We start from the raw sequence: 20,237 nt of genomic DNA on the forward strand, positions 1-20,237 counted from the left end.
AGAAAAGCTGCAAGCTGCTTACACCGCCTTGAGTTGTTGGCAGTTCACGAGAAAGACCCTTAATCCATTGCCATGAATGCCAGTGGGAATCTTTTCTTTACTTTCCCAGTCTTTTGTCTGTCCAGATGCATATAATATAAAACAGTCACTTCATTGAAAAAATTCGGACCAAAAAGGTTGAAAATGGACTGTAGTGTATGTTCTATCTGTTGCTTGAATGCAAAGGTGGTATCAGTCTTGCTGTTTGCACCTTCCCGTTGATGAAACAGCTCCAGTCCGAGAAGTTGACGGGAGGCCTGTTCGAGGAAAGTGACGAGCAGGCGTGCACCACACCCCTCGTCAACATGGTGTCCTCGGACATGAGCACGCTGAGCATGCTCCGGTATGGGATGCTGGCTCTGCAGCTGCTGCCCGAAAACAGCAGCGCAGGTGAGTGTATTGTTGTTTCTCGGAAAGGCGAACGCCAGCTTCCCTTGAAGTTCATCTGCCATTTGAATGTAGGAAAGCTACCATGTGCTTTTTCCATGTGAAAATGTGACACTTAACAAGTGGGAAGATCTGGAAACACTTGTAAGATTTTAATTTTATATTGAAATCGGCATCAATATGCCGAACCCGGCTTCATGAACATTATTATGCCAAATCAGTTTTGCAGAAGTCTGCTAGGTAAAGGCAGTTTCATGAAAGAAAAAAAAATGCCATCCACCCAACATTAGCACAAAGCTATAAGGAACCTCATATGGGTTTCTCAGAAAGAAAGCGTTGCAGTTCTACTTGGTTTGTAGCTTCGGCTCACTTTCTAATATTCATATATTTTTTTATACTGTAAACTTCTGTTAATTAGACCCTGATGAGACTGACAACATTTTCTCTAATTATCCGGCGGGGCGAATTAAACAAGGTGCAGAAAAAATGCTAAAACACACTGCTGATTCATTTGGCACCATTTGCCTGATTCTAACACGTCCCCGAAAAAACTGTGCCCCCTTTCTATGTGTTCAAAGTAGCAAACTAATGTGGAAATGACATTAACGCTCTAAATAAAGCAGAAATGAAAACGCACCCGATTTTTAGCGAGAAAAATTGTCACACAATAAAGGCTGGTTTCTTATGGTCAGCTTCACTGTGATACATGTATGTTATGCATCAAAGCTTGCGAACATAGCTATGGTAGTTTTGGTTTTGTGTCGGATAAACTGTAGTATGGGAGCTAGCTGAGCGATTCGGTGCATCTGAATTATTATTACTTAAAGCGTGCACTAAAAACACGGACACAGAAACGCTTGTGTTTCGTTTCTCTTCTGTGTCCGTGTTTTTAGTGTGCACTGTAATAATAATATTTATGTTCGATTGCACCTCGCAGGCAATTTTCTGCCCAATTTCCTTTTTAAGAACATTGTGCACATTAGAATCGGGTAAATACCATAATCAAACATTGTGATCTATGGCTATTGCTTGAAAGTCTTTCTAGGGTGAGCTGAAAATAGACATTTTCGACCAGAGATGACATCTGTTCAACGCATTCACTGTCCACTAAGCCGTGCTGAGACAGACACCACCACTAAAGGGGCCACTATTGGGGTCTCTATAGGGGTGAGGTGCATGTGTGGTGACTGGTTAAGTTCGAATTATCCGGCGAAGGCCAATTTTAGGATTGAAATAATGGAAGTTTGGGCCAATAGAAATGCATAAGTGCCGGCCGAGATTGAATTAACTGAAAAGTCTAATTAGCTGGAGTTTAATTGATGGAATTGAACCGTTTTCTATTCGATATTCAGCTTTTTCTTTCTTAGTCTATCAATACTCAAATTGAAATCTACTATTTGGTAATTGCATGCTCCTAACGAAAGGGCTATTTAAGTAAAATAAATAGTGTGAAGTGATAGCCAGCACAAGACACAAGTTCATTGCAGGGGCCATGCCAAATAAGTTATCCATTACTTTTGGCCCTTCAGCCATGGATTACCAGTGAATGTTTACTCATGGCAGTCTAGGCAGTGCAACCCGAAGTGGTCGACTGAGAATACAGAACTGGACTGTTGAAAAGGAGCCTGGCATGCACAGCACTCCATTTCACTAACTTTGTGCAATGCAGTGAGCGCTGCGGCTTGTGTCAGTCGTTCAGTAACATGTGCCGGCTGCGTGTTCCAAAAAATGGGAGGAAGGCTCACTCATTGTGCGCTGCTAATCCTTCAATGATGCTTCCATTCAGTTGGCTTTACACGGACGGGGATCAGAGGTCGACACTGGAGGAGCCCTTCCTCTGGTTCTCTTCTCCAATTGGTTGATGCAACCCATAATTTTACAGCACTGCATGGAGTCACTTGGGTGGAGCACGGAACGTAGCACAAAGCTACGAAAAATTGTAGCTTTGTACCACACTCTGGTGGATGCCGTTTCACTTTCATGAATTTGGCTCCACCATCCGGATTTTCACAATGCTCCCATGGAAAATTGGACTGTTCTTGCAGGCATTGTGGTGATCACAGACGGTGTGATCAGCGTGCCCAATAGCCAACAGCTGGAGCTCCTCCTCGGCAGCCTGCGGGGCGGCACGGTGGCCTGCTCTTTCTTGCATCTCGGCGGCGGCTACCACGCCCAGAGCAGTCTCGGATATGTACCATACGACGATCTGATGCGCTTCATAGCGCGCGCGACTTTCGGTGCCTACCTCAACAGTGGTTGCCTGGTTGGACCGGTCAGTTGTGTCCTGCTCTTGTATCGCTGGTGCTAATTAGATCAGTTGACATTCACCTTTTGAAAACGTTGTGGTGGCTTGGATTCTTTGGTGTTCTTTTGGGAATGGGGTCATGGGTTATGTTCATGGGTCAGTCACATAAAAGATAACAGTAGGTAAGGAACTTCATTAGGTGTTTCTGAACACGCTCTACAACTTCTTGACTGCGACTTATGCCCTAAAACATATATTTAAAATTTTGCTTCAACCCCAGTTTAAGCACTGGAAGCCAATGTAGAGTTCATACTACTGTTTTTGATATGCTGGAGGGAGTTTTTGGTCATGGATAGAGCAAATCAATTACAGTCAAATCTCGATAATTCGAACTTGAAGGGGCCCAAAATTTTGTTAAAATTAAAAGAAGTTCAAATTAAAAGAAGGACTTCTTTTTGAGGTATTTGCACACCATAGCACGATGCACAAATGGTGCAAGTTGTGAAATATTGCAGTGCGCAAGCACCCAGCGAGTGAGAACCACAAAACTGCCCATGCCAACCTACGCTTGCTTCTTGATAAAGAGAGAAAACGAAACTTCAAGGAGTAAGCTAAGTTGGCGGCGCCATCGCCGGCGCGGAGACGGGTGTGCACGGATACTGTCAAAGATGAGGGAGTTGAGAGGGAGGGCGACAGGAGTGTAGTTGCAAGGGCGGGAGGGAAGCGTATTTGCTTTCCCACCAGCTTGCTGGATGGCACTAATTACCTCTGCCACCTACTGCCACTGAAGCTGCGGAGTTGCCGAGGCCAGACTGGGCCTCCATTGCTGCTTCCCTCTGCGTGCTCGCGTGTTTTTTCCTTCGTCTCCGGAAAGATTGGCGCTGTGTTTACCTTCTTCGTCCTGCTTTCTTAACGCGAATCATGTCTTATCAACGTGACGAAGTCGTTGCTGCTGATCATAATCATGTTGGTGTGCTCCCTTCTGTTGTGGCGTCGCCGCGTTCATAAGACACGGAAAAGGAGGTACTGGGTGTTGCCTTCGCGACCTTGTATTCAGGGTCTGTCTTGTCATGCGGAATTGGATATGGCGCACCATCTCCAACAACCTTACCATCGGGACGTCTGGGTTTAGACGTGCCATTGTAAAAAAAAAGTGAACGAGACCAACCAAGCCAACCAAAACAAGCACGAGCAAGAGCTGACGCGAGCAGATGACAGTGCGAAACAAGCGGTCCAGCAGAACCAGACGCGAGTATGAATAGGGCGGTCGGGCGGGTCCGCATGATCCTAGTTTCCCGTGCGTACATCACTCTAGAGGCCACTCTTATTGGTCTCCTCTGGTTATTGGTCTCCTCACTGCCGTGGTGAGCCACGAAAAATCATCCCAGGACTGATCCCTTCCGTGGCGCGCATTTTGCTGCTAGTGTGGCTGGGGTATTATGGCGCGGTGCTGAAACGGCGGCCTTGCCATTGTAGAGAGAGTTAAATTTCAGCCATGTCCCCCCCTCCCCCCCCCTGCGTGCGGCGTTGAGCGATTTCTCCTTAGCCTTTCTTTTATGGCGGGGTCAGAGCAATGTTGGTCGGAGGTGCCGCCGTGATTTGGTGTGCTGCTGAGAGCAATGTCGGAGTGTGGTATGTTTGAATTAACCGTTGCAAACGCTTGCGCTTTCGAATTAGCAGGCATTTTCACCCGTTGGAATGCACGTGACGTTGATGGGACTACACCAGTTCGAATAAACCAGAAGTTCTAATTAAGTGTGTGCGAATTAACAAGATTTGACTTTACTAACTAAGTAATTACCGTCCTAAATAACTTTTACTCAATTATCATTTCACTGTTTTCTTCATACCAATGTACTTTCAATGGACAGATAGATGTGACCAACTTGTCTTAATTTTTGTTTCTTTTTGCATGTGAAAGGGTGTTTAGGCTTTGTGGGGTTAATTAAATATAACTTATTTGTTAACTAATTACACTTCAAGAAATGACTACAAACGATATGCTGTGGGTTTCACTTGTCTAAGGTGTACCGCCTTCTTTTTTTTTTGGTAGCTTGGTTCTAGTTGCATGAGATACCTGGTGCACAGGGTGCCTCATGAGGGAGAAAACTGGGAGTGGGTTTGAACCACAAAAGGGAGCAGCTGCCCATTGACTGTATTGACGGACTTGCAGAGCTGATCGAGTAGCCTAGCACGAGAACTGTAGGCCACATTGAATTCTGACAAAAAGTAATTGTCACTGTTTTTAAAGTCAAGCCTTTTTAGTAAACCTCCCCAGGCTTTACTGACCATTTCTGCTGGGTGCCGCTGTGTCGTTGAAGTTGCTCACATACAGGAAACGAAAGAGTTAAGTGTTGGATGCTGGGGCAGAAATTCAGACTCTCAGCACAGCAGTCCAGTGTTCTAGCCATTTGGCCGCAATCGCACTCATACTTCTCTTGTGCCAGCACCAAGTAGCTCTTCGAGATGATTGGCATGTGTTTCACATTACGTAGCACATGTGTGCGAGCGAATGCAAGAAAATGCAAGAGCCTGTATGTGTGCATGAGAGAACTGCTTCACAAAAGCTTCGATTCACATAGATTCCAACATGTGCACTGGATATGCATAATTTTTTTTTACAATGTTGTTCTGGTAGTTTTTCTTCTCTTGTTGTGGGCCGGGACAAGAGATGATTTTTTAGGATTAGGTGATAGCTTGAAATTCTGGAGAGTCTCTAGTACAGGAAAGGCATAGTCTCTATTCACTGTTTTATGTGTACAAGAAAGGCATAGAGAATTGCCTATGTGGTCTAGGATTTTACATTGACTTAGAGTTTTTCTTTTCTACCATTGAGGGAACATTGAAATCCACTTTTGCTTCTATGTCTTGTTCGACACGGTCACTGGAAGCTGTGTGTTGGTCTTGTCGGGGCACACTCTGCGTGAGATTAGGGCTGAAGGCAAACTCCGGATCTAGCCACACAGTCATTTCGTGGTACTCCCCAACCCATAGAACCAGCGGTGTAAACTTAACTATGTTTATTGCTACAAGCAATAAGTAACACTTGCAGAGGGAAGTCCACTCTGTAATAAGTAATTAATAAGCTTTCCTCATTGTGTTTAATAGTTAGGCAAATAAGCCAACTCACGGGTTGCAGCAGGTGCAGTTAACATCCAATTTTTCTGATTCCCTAATGGCCATGAAACCGTCCGAAAAATCGGGCAGTCCGAGAAAAACGAATGCATGCTTTTTACTGCCCCCAAGGGCTGAAATCACCACAGGGACGTCCGAAATTGCTCTGAAGGCCTGCCAATACATTTAACAGGTGTATTAGTGCTCATACTGTGACAGGAGATGGTGGGTGCATGCGTTTGTAATTCAGGAATACTTGCTGTGTCCCGTGGCAATTGCCTCTTCCCACTTTTGGCATGCTTCACCGCAATACTTTGCGTATGCTTCACCGCTTAACACAACTATATTGAGGCGAAGCTGACTTTTGGGACCTGGCGTTATGCAATGCGTTTTGCTTTCCGAGCTTAGAAGCCATTGGTGAGGATTACAAAGGCGAAGTCGGCGCCATTGCTTACAGCGGCGAATTATTTTAGGGAAGAACACGGCACCGAACAACAAGAAGCTTGGTGTTGCATGTCCAGCAATCCAAAGATTTTCTTGACACAATCCTTACATTCAACTTTACTCAGATGGTTAATATGGCAACCTGTGGGGAGAACATTCTAGACCTTGTCCTTGTCTCTAACCCCAAAATAATAAAATCGCTATCATCCGTAGCTGGTCTAAGCGACCACAAATTACTGCTATTTAATCTCTGCATCCCAGTTCCTTTCAGACAGCCCTCGACCAAATACATTAGGGACTACAACAAAGCAGATTTTAGCAAAATTAACACTGAACTGAACACTTTCTCACATTTTTTTCGTGAGACTGCTCCTTCTCGTACAGTAGATGAAAACTGGTTGTTATTTAAGAATAAATTATTATGGCTTGTTGAGAGACATGTACCTCTTGTTCGCATTCGCGGTGATTTAGGAAAACCCTGGTTTTCCAACACACTTCGGAGGCTGTCGGGAAGGAAAAAACGTCTGTTTCGTGATGCGAAACGCTCTAAATCTTGTTCAAAGTGGGACAAGTACTTCAAATGCCTGCGCAAATACACTAGCACTTTGAGACAATCCAAAAAGAAGTTCTTCCACCACGATTTGCCTAACATCATACGTGTCAAACCCAAGAAATTTTGGAATATTTTGAAACCAAACAATAGCTCCAATAACATTTCCTTGACTTATCCTGACGGTTCAAACGTGCCGCTTGATCAGCGGTCAGACGTAATGAACTCATATTTTTCTTCTGTTTTCACTCGTGAGCCTGCACTGAAGGACTTTGATTTGCCCATCCACAGTTTTCCCCTCATGTTTCCCATTACAATTACTTCTCAAGGCATTATGAAACTTATTGATAACCTAAAGATTTCTAGTGCCCCCGGGCCAGATAACATCACTGCTAAGGTACTAAAAGGTACGAAAGAAATTTCCAGTCATATATTACAAATAATTTTTACCCAGTCCATTACTGACAGTTCACTTCCAAATGACTGGAAGATTAGTAAAGTGGTACCGGTATATAAGTCAGGCAGCCGCTCTGATCCTTCCAACTATCGCCCCATTTCCCTAACGAGTATTCCCTGTAAACTACTAGAACATATAATATATTCGCAAATAGCATGTCATCTCGGTGATCATTCCTTCTTTTTTCACAATCAGCATGGTTTCCGGCCTGGTTTGTCATGCGATACACAGCTTTTTGAATTTATTACTGAACTTCACCTGAATTTAGACTCATCACTTCAAACTGACGTCATATATCTAGACTTCGCCAAAGCATTTGACTGTGTTCCCCATCAGCGGCTTTTGGCCAAACTTTCATGCCTCGGTCTCGACCCTCTCGCACTGTCATGGATCCGTTGCTTTCTTACTAATCGATTCCATTACACAGCTATCGGAAATCATTGCTCAACCACTGCTAGCGTCATCTCCGGAGTACCACAGGGGTCCGTCCTCGGTCCCCTTCTCTTTCTCATCTTCATAAACGACCTTCCCAACGGCATATCATCCAATATCCGACTTTTTGCAGATGACTGCGTAATCTACCGTCGCATTACAGACCCAGCCGACCATGCAACGCTCCAAAAAGACTTACATTCATTAGAAACCTGGTGTTCCAACTCATTAATGAAACTTAACATCTCCAAATGTAAAGTTACGCAGGTATCCCGTAAACACTCTAACAAGAATCACTCGTACTTTTTAAACTCGACAGCCCTATCCACCATTGAGTCGTATCGTTATCTCGGTATTACTATTAATAGCAAGTTGACCTGGTCCGACCATATAACAAAATTGGCTACCGACACTAATAAATCACTTAGTTACGTCAGACGTACCCTTGCGCTGTGCCCCTCATCCACAAGAAAACTAGCTTATGAAACTTTTATTCGAAGTAAACTTGACTACGCCTCAGCTATTTGGAGCCCGCACCAAGCTTACTTAATTAATATGTTAGAATCAATACAAAATCGTGCCGCTAGATTCATCACTTCCAGATACAGCCGTGAAGAAAGTGTCAGTGCGATTAAATCATCTCTAGGACTCGAACCATTGGTGTTGCGTCAGAAAATTGCGAAACTGTGCCTTTTCCAGCGACTTTATTATAACTTCCCCGAACTGCATGGAAGGCTTCTAATCCCACCAACCCGTACATCTCGTCGCCTTTTTAACTCTTGCAGCATCCAGCGCTTGCATGGTTCAACAGCTTCCTTTAATCAATCGTTTTTGCCTAGCGCCATTATAGAGTGGAACAATTTACCAGATAGAGTTGTCAATGAGCGCAACCCCATTATCTTCAAGCAGCTGCTTACTGATCACCTTAAACCCTAACCTTACAATGACCGTACTGTGCCTTCATTCTTTTGCGATTGCTGTCTCACATTGTGACTGTTCTGCTGATTTGCTTTTGCATTCTATTCAGTGTGCCTCTTGTTGTTGTTGTTGTTTTATTTTTTTATTTTTTTTTTAATGCGAATCCACAGGCTGAGTCTTGTAAGAAATTGTAACCATATCTTTGTTTCTATCCTTATCTTCTGTAACCCCCCCTTATGTAATACCCCGACAGGGGTCCTTAAGGAAAAATAAATGATGATGATGATGATGAAGTAGCTAGGCCTAGCATTGCCGTGGTGGTAACTATGGCTGCCAGCAGATCTGTGTGCAAGAGCGCCTGTTCGAGGCGGCTGGATAATGAAAATGGTCGCGATGGTGGCTTTGATCAATGCTGTTTTGAACCAGAAAATCGGACGCCAAAGGGCTTTTTCGTCTGAAATTTCAACGTTTTTATAAATTGACTCTATGGGGTGCTGTGAAGGCATCTGAATTATTGGGCATGTGCGAAAAATCGGGCATCTGGAAAATTGGTCGTTGACTGTTTTACTATCTGGCAGGTTCGAGATAGGGGCGCTAGAGAGAAGGAGTCTCCCCCGGTGATGCTGTTTTATGCCTTTTTACCTTTGTGAGAGGAATATCCTCTTTGCTAGTCTGATACCTTCCCCACGAGTAGGGGGAAGGGTGAGCGCCTCGTAAGAGTGAGGGAGAACCGGGAGAGGGCGTAGTGCGCCTCTCCTGTGTCTACCCCAGCTCTCGATGCATCCGTAGCATGTGAATGCGACAACATGAGTACGTGGTAAGGAATAGATGCATGTGCTCCCCACAGTCTACAAGAAACGGCTCCTAATGGGTAATTCAGTTTTGCCAGTGGCATTGCAGAATGTGTCATAAAAGTCTGCCGTAGCATCTTAAATTGTCTGGGGGGCTCATTTCAATGCTGTGCTTTGGTGTTGATATTATCTAACTCAAATTAGTGAAACTGTGTGATTAAGTCAGGCTGCAGACATGCTTGATGGGTTTTTATTTTCCAGGACGAAATCGAAGGGTCAACAGGCACAGAGAACATATTCCACAGGGCACTGCTCTTCTGGAGTTTTCAGGAGGAATTCATCAATCAGCGACTAGAGCTTGCCAAGGACGCCGGAATGCAGTACAAGCTGCTGGCTTGCAAGTGAGTGAGCTCGTTGGCTAGTAAGAACAGACATTGGTTGTTGGGTCAGAAAGTGACTTACAAAGATGCTGTTGACAAATGTTCGGTGTCATTATGCTTATTGTTGTTTTATAGCCTTAGCACAACTGCTGTACTTCAGAAAACAAAGTAGGCTGTCCTCTGGGGCAGTGTGAAACATGGCATTACACATTTTTTTTTTTTTTTACATACAAGGCATTGTGGCTCTAGAAATTCAGTGCCTAATGTCCTAACTGTGAACAACACTTATGTGCTGCTGCACAAAGAGATGTAAGTGGATTAAAACTCAGTCATCAGCACTCCACTAAACTTCAGCAACTCATTTGGCCATCTGATGCAGTCTACGGCTCTTTATTTGTGCTTTGAACACTTGTGTTGACATGTGGCTGAACAAGTTTGTTCAGTGGGCCTATCTGTGAAGTGTAAGAAAACACTCACCTGCTCAGTGACTTAGTGACTCACTTATTTTCACTGTAACTTGCTCAAACTCTTGAATCTGTGAAGTGAATGAACCATTGCACTAACAAAATGCTTTCTTGCAAACTCATCTGCTTGGCTGCTCACTCGCTTTCGCACTTGCTCACTCAATCTCTTCCGAGCTTGCGAGCTCACTCAAGCTCGCGAATCTCTTCTGTACGGTAAACAAACCTGTGCACTAACAATGTGCTCTCTCACTGACTAGCCTACACACATACTTGCTTTCTCACTCAGTCGCTTGCCCGCTCGCTCGCTGGCTTGCTTGCTTGCTTGCTTCTGCCTTGATTGAGTGCCATTGTCTAGATTTGCTATGGTTCCTTACAGGGGCAACACGGCATTTGAGCCGAACCAAGGTTGTATGCCGCAGCTGCGCAAGAAGAGCTCAGATGGCAGCCTCAACACGTCGTTGTCAAGTGTCCTCTCCTGCAAGCTTCGTGAAGGCTACGCCCTGCGGAGCATCTCTACGGCCAAAGGTAAGTAGGCGTTGCAGCATCCACGTGTGCCCTATACCTCAGAATGACCACGCTACCATGCAGTCACATGTGGAGGCATTTCCCAGCTGTTTTAATGTGCTGGTAGAGCAAAAATAACTACGCTATGTATCTTGGCAGCAAAAAGGTCAGGTGGACTAATGCGTATCAAGAGTAACTTGATAGATTTAGTCTCTAAAAAAAGGTGCTTGTATTCTTCATGTCTTTCTTTCTGTTCCACGTGTTTCACGCTAGTTTAACCTTTTTTTTTATTGAAGTCCTGACTGGCCAAAATGTCTATCCTTCTGGACTTGTTCTAGACACACTTGTGAGTTCTGGTGAACAGCTAAGCTTGGCTCGCCCACAGCCAAGAAGCCAGTGTACCAATCCTGTATAATCACGCCGATTGCACAGCTGCATATTAACGTCAGCGCAATGTGCATGTTTGTAATGTAGCATTGTTTACGTGCTATGTATTGGCACAGAAAGCTACCTGATGGGCCACCAATCTTTGCTGACTCGCCACGGGCATCATGCTTGCATTTATTTCGTATATACCATATTGCGAACTTTTATATGATATATTTTATATAGATGTGACTTTGTTATAACCAGGTTTGATTGTATTACACATGATTTTCCTAACTCCAGAACTTCAGCAAACAAATGGCAGGTCTTCTCAATTTCACTGCAATTTCACACGCACCAGTGTTTTTAGTGCTACATATGATAGCACACATGTTGCATGATAACATGCGAACTTGTGTAAGTATGGTGTGGAGCTTATGTGCTTGTAGCATATGCAAATGCACTGTGTGTTGGTGATTACAAAAACTATATGCAATAAACATCCGTTAATTCAAATCCGGTTTGTTTAACTTTTCGGTTAATTTGATTCTGGCCGAAAGTCCTGGCTGGCGCCCATGCATTTCTATGGGCCCAAAGTTTCGTTATTTTGATCCTAAAATTGGCCTCCACCAGATAATTTGAACTTGACCACTCATCACACACATGCATGACCTCTGTGGTGACCCCGATAGTGACCCCCTTTAGGGGCAGCGTCTGTCCTGGAAGAGCTTATGGGACAGTGAGTGCGTTAAATATGTCTCCTTTCATCGAAAATGCCTTTTTTCGGCTGTTACTAGGAAGATTTTCAAAGAATAACCATCGCTTACAATGTCTGATTACGATATTTTCCTATTTCTAACATGTGCTTTTTTTTTTTTTCGAGGCAATTGGGCCGAAATTTGCTTGCATGGTGCAATCGAACACAATACCAAAACAGCCTTCACGGCGTTTGTGTGCTTTACCGCATAACAGTAATACATTGCGGCGAGGCTGACTTTCAACTACTGTGCAGCGAAGCTGACTTTAGAAAACTGGCCGCTGTTGCGCAGCATATGTTCACCCCTTGTCCATTTTCCTTGCCAGAAAATCGGGTGCGCGTTAGAGTTATGCTTTTGTGTAGGAGTTGTGTGTCATTTCTACATTAGTTTTCTACTACGAACACAAAAAAAAGTGGGTGTGTATTTGATTTTGTGGTGTGTTATTATCAGGAAATACTGTGCAATGAATTGGTGGTGTGTATTGGCGTTTTTTCTTCATCTTGCTTAATTCGACCTGCTGGTAATTCAGTCAATTTCGTCGGTCCCTTTAGGGTTGAATTAATGGAAGTCAATTGTATATGTTAACTGCTTTTGTCGTCATATCGCAGATCAAAAAGCACTGTGCCATCATTTCACCTGGCTCAAAGAGCTCAGATGGTATCTGCATGACTTGTTCTTTCACACTGATGACTCCAATTCCTTGGTTTTTGAACAACAATGACAGTAGCAGTATTAGTAGTAGTAGTATTAAATTAGCAAACTATTGCTCATAGGCCAACAACTAGTCCAGTAAGTGCAATCAAATGAACAGCAATAACAGTATGTGAAATGAAGAGTGATAACAGTATCTGATGACATTTTGTTTTATTCCAACTGCCTTTTTGTGGTAAATGGCATTGAAGGGCATAAATCAACAGCAGTTTGCAGGAACCTTTTTCTTTTTCTGTAACTTTTGTTTAGGAGAGCTGGAAATCAAGCTGGTGCTTCCATGGAAGTTCGATGTGAACATCGAGTATGTTGTCATGGTGCCATGGCAGTCTTCAAGCAAGAAGTAAGTTGTGAAATTTGTGCATTTTCTTCAAGCATTTTTTGTTGAAGATCATTTACAATTATCTTTAATACAGTAACATTTGAGTGCTCTCTTTAATAACACAATTGAGAATTTATTGGCAATGATAATGCCATTTTAATACTGCCATGATTTCATGTTTGTTTTTGTTGTTACAAGTAACAACATTTTATTTTTTTACATGTTGCTTTACATTTGTATTTTGCACAGTGGGAGTCCAAGTTCCAAGTTATTCGTGTATTAAACCCATTGAAATAGTTGCTATTGGTGTGCTTGCTATACTGTTATGGGTGCAGCTTCCTGTCTGTCTCAAATATGTCATTCCATACAAGAACAGAATCAAAGATGCTGCCTGCTATTTGCGAGATCCTTTCAGAGTCCTTGAAATGTTCCATGGTTGTTGAAATGTTGCTCAGATATTTCCTTGCAAAGACATCATACAAACTACTGAAGGTGCTCTCAATGTTCTGTTGTAGACAAATTAAATGCAAACTAGACATTATTACACCTCCTACAAGTAATAATTCAAGAGTGTGATTTCTTGTGGCTATTGTCTCGCTGCCAAAGATGGTGCAGGTCTCAAACTAAATGTACCATCAGTATACATTGGCATGTGAACAGGAAATAACTGATCACAGTACCTGTTATGCATAATTACATGGAAGTGGGACGTGTAATAGCTCTCTAGCCACTTTTTAAGCATGAAGCATACTTAACATATACAGTAGAATCTCAGCAAATGAAAATAATAAATATGGAATAGTCGCTTAAATGGACAACTGCGTTACGATTGGTTGGTTTTTCATTAAGCCAGTGCCACAAAAAAGCTCATTAAACAAAACCACATTTTTTCAAACTCTAGGTAAACAGAACTACAAATATTATTGAAAATGAAACTGAGTGGCCAGTCTCAGCACCATTGTGTTAGGCATTGCTGTTAGCGCCTTTGCTTTTTAGCTTTTCTCATCAGTTCTCTACATTGGCCACGGCGGCCGCATTTCGATGGGGGCGAAATGTGAAAACACCCGTGTACTTAGATTTAGGTGCACGTTAAAGAACCCCAGGTGGTCGAAATTTCCGGAGTCCTCCACTACGGCGTGCCTCATAATCAGAAAGTGGTTTTGGCATGTAAAACCCCATAATTTAATTTAATCAGTTCTCTACATTATTGCTAAGGTGGCTTTTGCTGGGTTTTGTTGGTGCTGTGGTTAGTGGAGCTCTGTCATGGTTGTGATTTGCTTTGGTTTCTTTGTGTTGGCAATATCGATGAGCTCTGAGCTTGGTTAGCGGTTCCAATGCTGGCACAACAATGCCTGCTGTAGACAATCAAAGTTATCGATGACTTTGAGAGTGTTGCTTCACAAAAATGGCAACACTTTTTTTACTAAACGACTTCTTTTTCCTCTTTGTTATTATCTTTTGTGCTGCTAGCTCTAGTCAGTGGTTGTGTGCAGGTAGAAACTTTGTAAGAAGAAGCTTTCTTATCAGATCTGCCTCACCTATTATCTGCTGTTGACCATAAATTATCTGCCCCTTTCAAAATCTCATCTTGTGTACCCTCGGGCTCAATCTTGAAACTCCTTATAAATGGAACCTATTTTTCTGGTCCCTTGTGGCTTCGTTAAATAAGTGTCTATTGTATGTGCAGCAAGTTGTCGAAATTAAGACATTAAACACTACCAGTGTCATAGAAATGTTTTTGTAATCCTAAGTGCTATGTATAGTGTTGTGTGCTTTGTATACGTCTTTTCAGCCTGCTTAGAACTACGATGCCTATTATGTTCTTTTGCTTTAAATGTATCAGTGTTTTGAATTCTTTTCCTTTTTTTTCTTTTTTACTTATTTACACTGTTTTTACACTTTCATTGCTCCTGTTGAGTGGGTGGTGCTTTGTCAAGCTGCATTAGTTTCAACTTTCTTACCACTGCCCTTTTTCAACGACGTAAAATGTTCGGTGAAATAAATGCTGATTGATCAAGTGGTCCCAGTGTACGTTGGGGAGTCTGAGTTAGGCCGCAATTACAAATGCAGGTGAACCTGGAAACAGAACAGCACAGTGGAGTAGTTTTGAAAATATTTGTGTTTGAATTTGGGCTGATAGTACATAGTACAAGTCAACATCATGGTGACACCAAGCAAACTGGTGAAAGCGGAAACAAAACGACGCCTTCCAATCAGCCCCAACTTCTTCCCGTTCAACTCGTCTGCAATAGTGTACACTAGCATCGCATCGCATGTTTCACGCTTTGTCACTCAAGTTGTCATGATACTATCCCTCTGCACATTCTCGAACGTGTGCTGGCTGGTTGAGCCTGCGTCTGGACGTCCTCGTGCGCAGATCTTCCTAGCTGGACCCTTCTTGTGGAGACACAAAGAAAATATCTCCCTAACAGTAATGGTTGCCATCACATTCATCTGCTCAAAGTTATTATGCGTGTTTTACAATTTGCCAGCTTATTTGCCATATTGGCTGAGTGTCCGTAACGTTCCAACGCCGAGCACAAAGTCCCAAGTTTGAGTCCCAGCCATGACGGCCACATATCGATGGAGGCAGAGTGCAAAAATGCTCCTGTACTATGTTTCAGTTACAAATTAAAGAATTACATATTCCTCAATTTTCTTTTAAATTTTTGGCGGTGCGTCTTGTACAACTGTGCGACTTGTACATGCGTAAAGCCATGTGTGCTGGTGCAACTAACAGGCCTATAAGCATTCTTTTTTTATGCATACAAGAAAACATGCACGGCAGCATCGTGAAAGAAATCAAATCTTGTGCGAACAGTGCAGCGAAGCATTGGTACAGATGCTAACTCCTAGGTCTTGCTGTGTAGGTAGTGCGGCAGTGGCAGTGAAGGTCGCCAGTGTGGCCTCGGTTAACATAGGTGGCTCCGCGACGAAAGATCATGCGTACTAGTTTACTGTTACAGTTTAAATTTTCCCAATGAAAAGAGTAAACCCATTCAACTGAAGCAGTAAATAACTAAAGGGTGCCATAGATTTTTACTTGTACATTGTGGCATCCGAAATACACCTGTTAGAGAAATCACCACCTCATCACCTCATCATCAGTTACCTGCACGAGAAGTAGCAGCATTTCCAGCTTCCATTTGCTGCTTCACTTTTGTATGCACATGTTCGGGCAGCTTCAGGAGTGTTGTGATCGTTCTCGTGTTCTTCCAGAGCAAACGACGCCGCAGAGGCAACGCCAGCATGGTGCCTACAGCGTTGCGTAAAAGTTATTCAGGGGCTGACGAGACTTACCCAGAGATGCTGCTGGCTGAAGTTCTTGATAGCGCACCAGAGGTTGTGACCTTCGATTGATTTGAGTGAACTGCAATATTTGTTTTCTGTGTCTAAAAGGCGTGTGGGTCTAGTTTTTTTTTTTTAAGCTAGAATTTGCAGCTCGTAGAAATTTTGTGCTAAGAAATTTAGTGCCCCAAAATGGGTAAGTACGGCATTTCAGAATGACTGAACTTGTGCGCTCCATTTTGTTATGCAGACTGAATTAAATAGGTGCAACTTATGTACCAATTTTTTTCTTAGAGACTTACAGAAAGTGTGGGGGTGGGACTCATACAAAGGTGTGGCTTATAATGGGAAAAGATGGTTCTAGTGGATAGAATGAGTTTGTGGCTCCTCACTGGGCTGTGTCTCATAGTCATAGCTTGTGTGTCGTGTTGGGATGTTCAAGCATATCAGCCAATTAATGAATCAATCAACCAGTCAGTCAACTTGTTTGCGAAATGAGGTGACTGGTTATTAAATATGCGATAGAGCAGTCAGTTACAGTTATCACTTTGTGTGAAAGAACCGAGCAATCATTTACAAGATAGTAAAAAACATGTAACTTATTACAAGTGACCAATTTCCAATAACACATTACATTGCAAGTACCGTATTTACTCGCATATTGATCGCACTCTCTTGTAAAAAAAATTGACGCAAATTCAGAGGTGCGATCATTACACGGGTTAAATTTCCCACGAAAAGAAACATTTTCTTTTTTCATCCCGCATTTGTTGCGGGATGATAAGCAGGCAGCTGCTGCTGTCAGTGCGGGACACTAAAACAAAAATGGCGGCCGGAGGAGCAAGCCGAATGCACATTACATTACCCGCATTGAAACAATTTCTTCCATATCAGTAATGAATATTATCGTTAATATCGGCAAGTTTGCTACAATAACATAGCCATGGCCACTTTGAGGGGACAGAAACAGAGATGGGCAGCCTTAGCTGCCAGTGACATGGAAACACATGGCGGGCATGCTGCGAAAACTGCGGCATTTGTTTTCACTGCCATTCTAATACAGCACGTTTCCGCTAAGGGTGAGCGAATATCTTAGCTGCAATACAAGCGTCAGCATATATATGGGGTAGACTTCTAATGTATCAGTGTAAACGTGGCCACTATCGTTGCTGCTCGCGATTTGTTGTGTGCCCATGAGTGCAGATGAGAAGAATCGAAACGCACCTTTTTTGTTGTTGTTGTTGACCGAAACCCTTATGAAGCCTACAAATAATAAAGCCGAGGCAAGTTTGGTTGTAGGTTTTTTTTTATAGAAGTGCGGAAAGTGATGAACGGAATGAAATGGGGCATCTGCTTAAGAATGTTGGGTGCGTGCAGACCGCTTGGTATGTCTTCAAGAGTCGTTCGCATAGCATTCGACAGATGGCAAGCGCGATCATTATTAGGTAGACTTTGCACACGACATATCGCTGAGACAAGTGCAGGGCGCGATCATTACACGAGAAAGGAAAAAAAAATCGAATTTCGATGACAAAATTCAGGGGTGCGATCATTGTGCGAGTAAATACGGTACATTGGAAACATATTCATGCATGCAATGTGTCGATAAAAATAGTTGGTGAGAGTTAAGAGTGGCTTCTATCAATGTCTGCAGTCGAGATTCGTCTGGGAGTGGCTCACAGCCTAAGCAGCGGGCGGGCTGCAAGTTCGAGGTATGCGTGGAGGCCAGCTATGACTTCCTGCATGATGTCACATGCGAGTACTTCAAGCCCAACAAGACCCGCAGCCCCTTCCGCCTCATGGTGGCCCAGCAGTACTGGAATGCGCTTAAAAAGTGAGCATAGCCCCTTTGCAGCCTTTTCTTATAGATGGTTTTGCACGCACCATAGTAGCAGCAAGCATGCAGTCCCAAAAGAACTTCCAGTTGCATGTCATTGGTCTACTATGCCGTAAAAAAGCATGTTTTCGAGTTAGTCTCATGTACTGCATACGAATTTTTTACATTTCCAGATTTAAAAAATATTGCATAGTGCTTCAAGACTGACAGTCATACTATATATATATGTATATATATATGTATGGCAAACTGGTAAAATTGTGATTATGTGCTTCGGAATATTGTTGAAAATCTGCTGGCTTCTGTTCTAAAACACTTCTGGTACTTGGCTTGTTTTTCTTGTCTGCCAATTTTAACTGTCTATGTTTCAATGGACAAAACCGGAAGCCGTGCAGGTCCCCATGTTGTATGCAGTGAAAGGGTTTATACCTGTGCACACAGGTGTGCAAAACCACTATGGGGGTTCAGTAAACGAACCATTACTTCTTCGACCATCACAGATTTGACTGAAAGAAGTTTGAATGTGTTGGCAGCCACGCTAAATTGCATTTCCCGCTTTATGTAATCCATAAAAAATTTCCCATCATATGGTAAGGCTTACATTTTTGGTAAAAGCCAGTTCCAAAGTCTACCTTGAGACAGTGGCACATGTCTGATTTTTTGTAGTGCTTGTTTTGGGAAGCAAATGAGTTGACCTTATCCCTGAAATAAATTTTATTTCACACTTGTAATATTCAATTCTGGTACTGAAAGGTGGAGTCAAAATCGGAAGGTTCAGGTTTTTTTTTACTGATCTATTGAAACAAAAGGCTATGAAACGAATATTGAGATGAGCTGTTAGATGTCTAACTAAAGTAGATGTTAGAATCATTTGAACCTACAAATGTCCAACATTGTTTGTGGTCTGGTTTTTACTGAAAGTGTAAGCCCAGCCGTATGATAAGAAAATTGTTTTCATGGATGAAATAAAATGTGAAACACAACTTTTCGCATCACCAATGCATTCAGGTTTCTCAGTTGAATCCATGACAGTTGAAAAAGACTTATTCACATGGCAAGGAATGGTCCTATGGTGTTCTGCCCCACATGAGGTTGTGGGTTTGATTCTTATATGCAGTAGCCACATTCTGATGGGCATGGAATGAAAAAATAATCATGCGCTTCTATTTAGACATATGTTAAAGAACCTCCAGCTGGTTGAAATCGCAGATTGACAGAATAAGTGAATGCTTATCGATATTTTCACAGGCTATGTGCTCACTTGCACTCATGTGCACTCACTCTCATCATATACTCACATACCTATCCGCTCCCAATCATACTCCGAAAATACAGTCAAATTTCATTAATTCGACCCTGGCGGGACTGGCGAAATTGATCGAGTTATCCGGCAAATCGAATTAAACAAGATGCGGAAGAAACGGCAAAACACACTGCTGATTCGTTTGGCAATATTTGCCTGATACTAGCATGCCCTTGAATCAAATGCATGCCCTCTTCCAGTGTGTCCAAAGTAGAAAACTAACGTAGAGATAGCATTTAAGTTAAAAAAAAAAGAGCAGAAATTTAACGCGCACCTGATTTTTTAGCGAGAAAAATGGTCAAAGGTCTAATACGTGTAGCACAGTGGCAGCCAGTTTCCTAAAATCAGCTTCGCTGCGGCAGAACATACGAGCGTCGCGAATGCGGTTTACGGCTCAATTTTCTTAAAGAAATAGAACAAGAAACATGCGCATTATAATCAAGTAAATATCATAGTCATGCATTGTGAGCTACCAGTATTGCTTGGAAATCTTGCTGGGACAGGTAGAAACTAGGCAATTTCAATGGGCAGTGACATTGTTTTCAACACATTCACTGTCCCTCAAGCTCTTCTGAGACAGATGCCACCAGTAAAAGGGTGGCCAAGTTCGAATTATCCGGTGAAGGCCAATTTTAGAATCGGAATAACGAAAGTTTGAGCCGATAGAAATGCATGTGTGCCTGCTGGCACCTTCAGTCGGGACCGAATTAACTGAACAATCGGAATTATGCAGAGTCAAATTAATGGAAGTCTACTGCACCGACTCGCATTCGTTGTCACTACGATTCACACTTACAGGCACCCACACATACTCACAGTTGCATTCACTCACCGGCACTCACCTAAATAGAGTGTTTTTTGTTTGTTATTTTAGCTGCATCAAATTTTTAAATTTGCCTGCGGCAAAAGTCACTATGATAACACTCGATC

General features: G+C 42.8%; 1 protein-coding gene across 2 annotated transcripts in view; it reads left to right on the forward strand.

The window, feature by feature from the left end:
• LOC126518382 (KICSTOR complex protein SZT2-like) overlaps positions 1-20,237 on the forward strand; it is a 256,520-nt gene that overhangs the window by 14,028 nt on the left and 222,255 nt on the right. For both annotated transcript variants that reach the window (XM_050168245.3, XM_055064554.2), the window contains 6 exons: positions 270-429; positions 2,472-2,698; positions 9,639-9,778; positions 10,598-10,746; positions 12,810-12,900; positions 17,822-18,001. In XM_050168245.3, the coding sequence (XP_050024202.2) occupies positions 270-429; positions 2,472-2,698; positions 9,639-9,778; positions 10,598-10,746; positions 12,810-12,900; positions 17,822-18,001 (947 nt within the window). The remainder of the gene's footprint in view (positions 1-269; positions 430-2,471; positions 2,699-9,638; positions 9,779-10,597; positions 10,747-12,809; positions 12,901-17,821; positions 18,002-20,237) is intronic.

Source organism: Dermacentor andersoni, chromosome 11 (genome assembly GCF_023375885.2).
Source record: "Dermacentor andersoni chromosome 11, qqDerAnde1_hic_scaffold, whole genome shotgun sequence".
Classification (NCBI taxonomy): Eukaryota; Metazoa; Arthropoda; class Arachnida; order Ixodida; family Ixodidae; genus Dermacentor; species Dermacentor andersoni.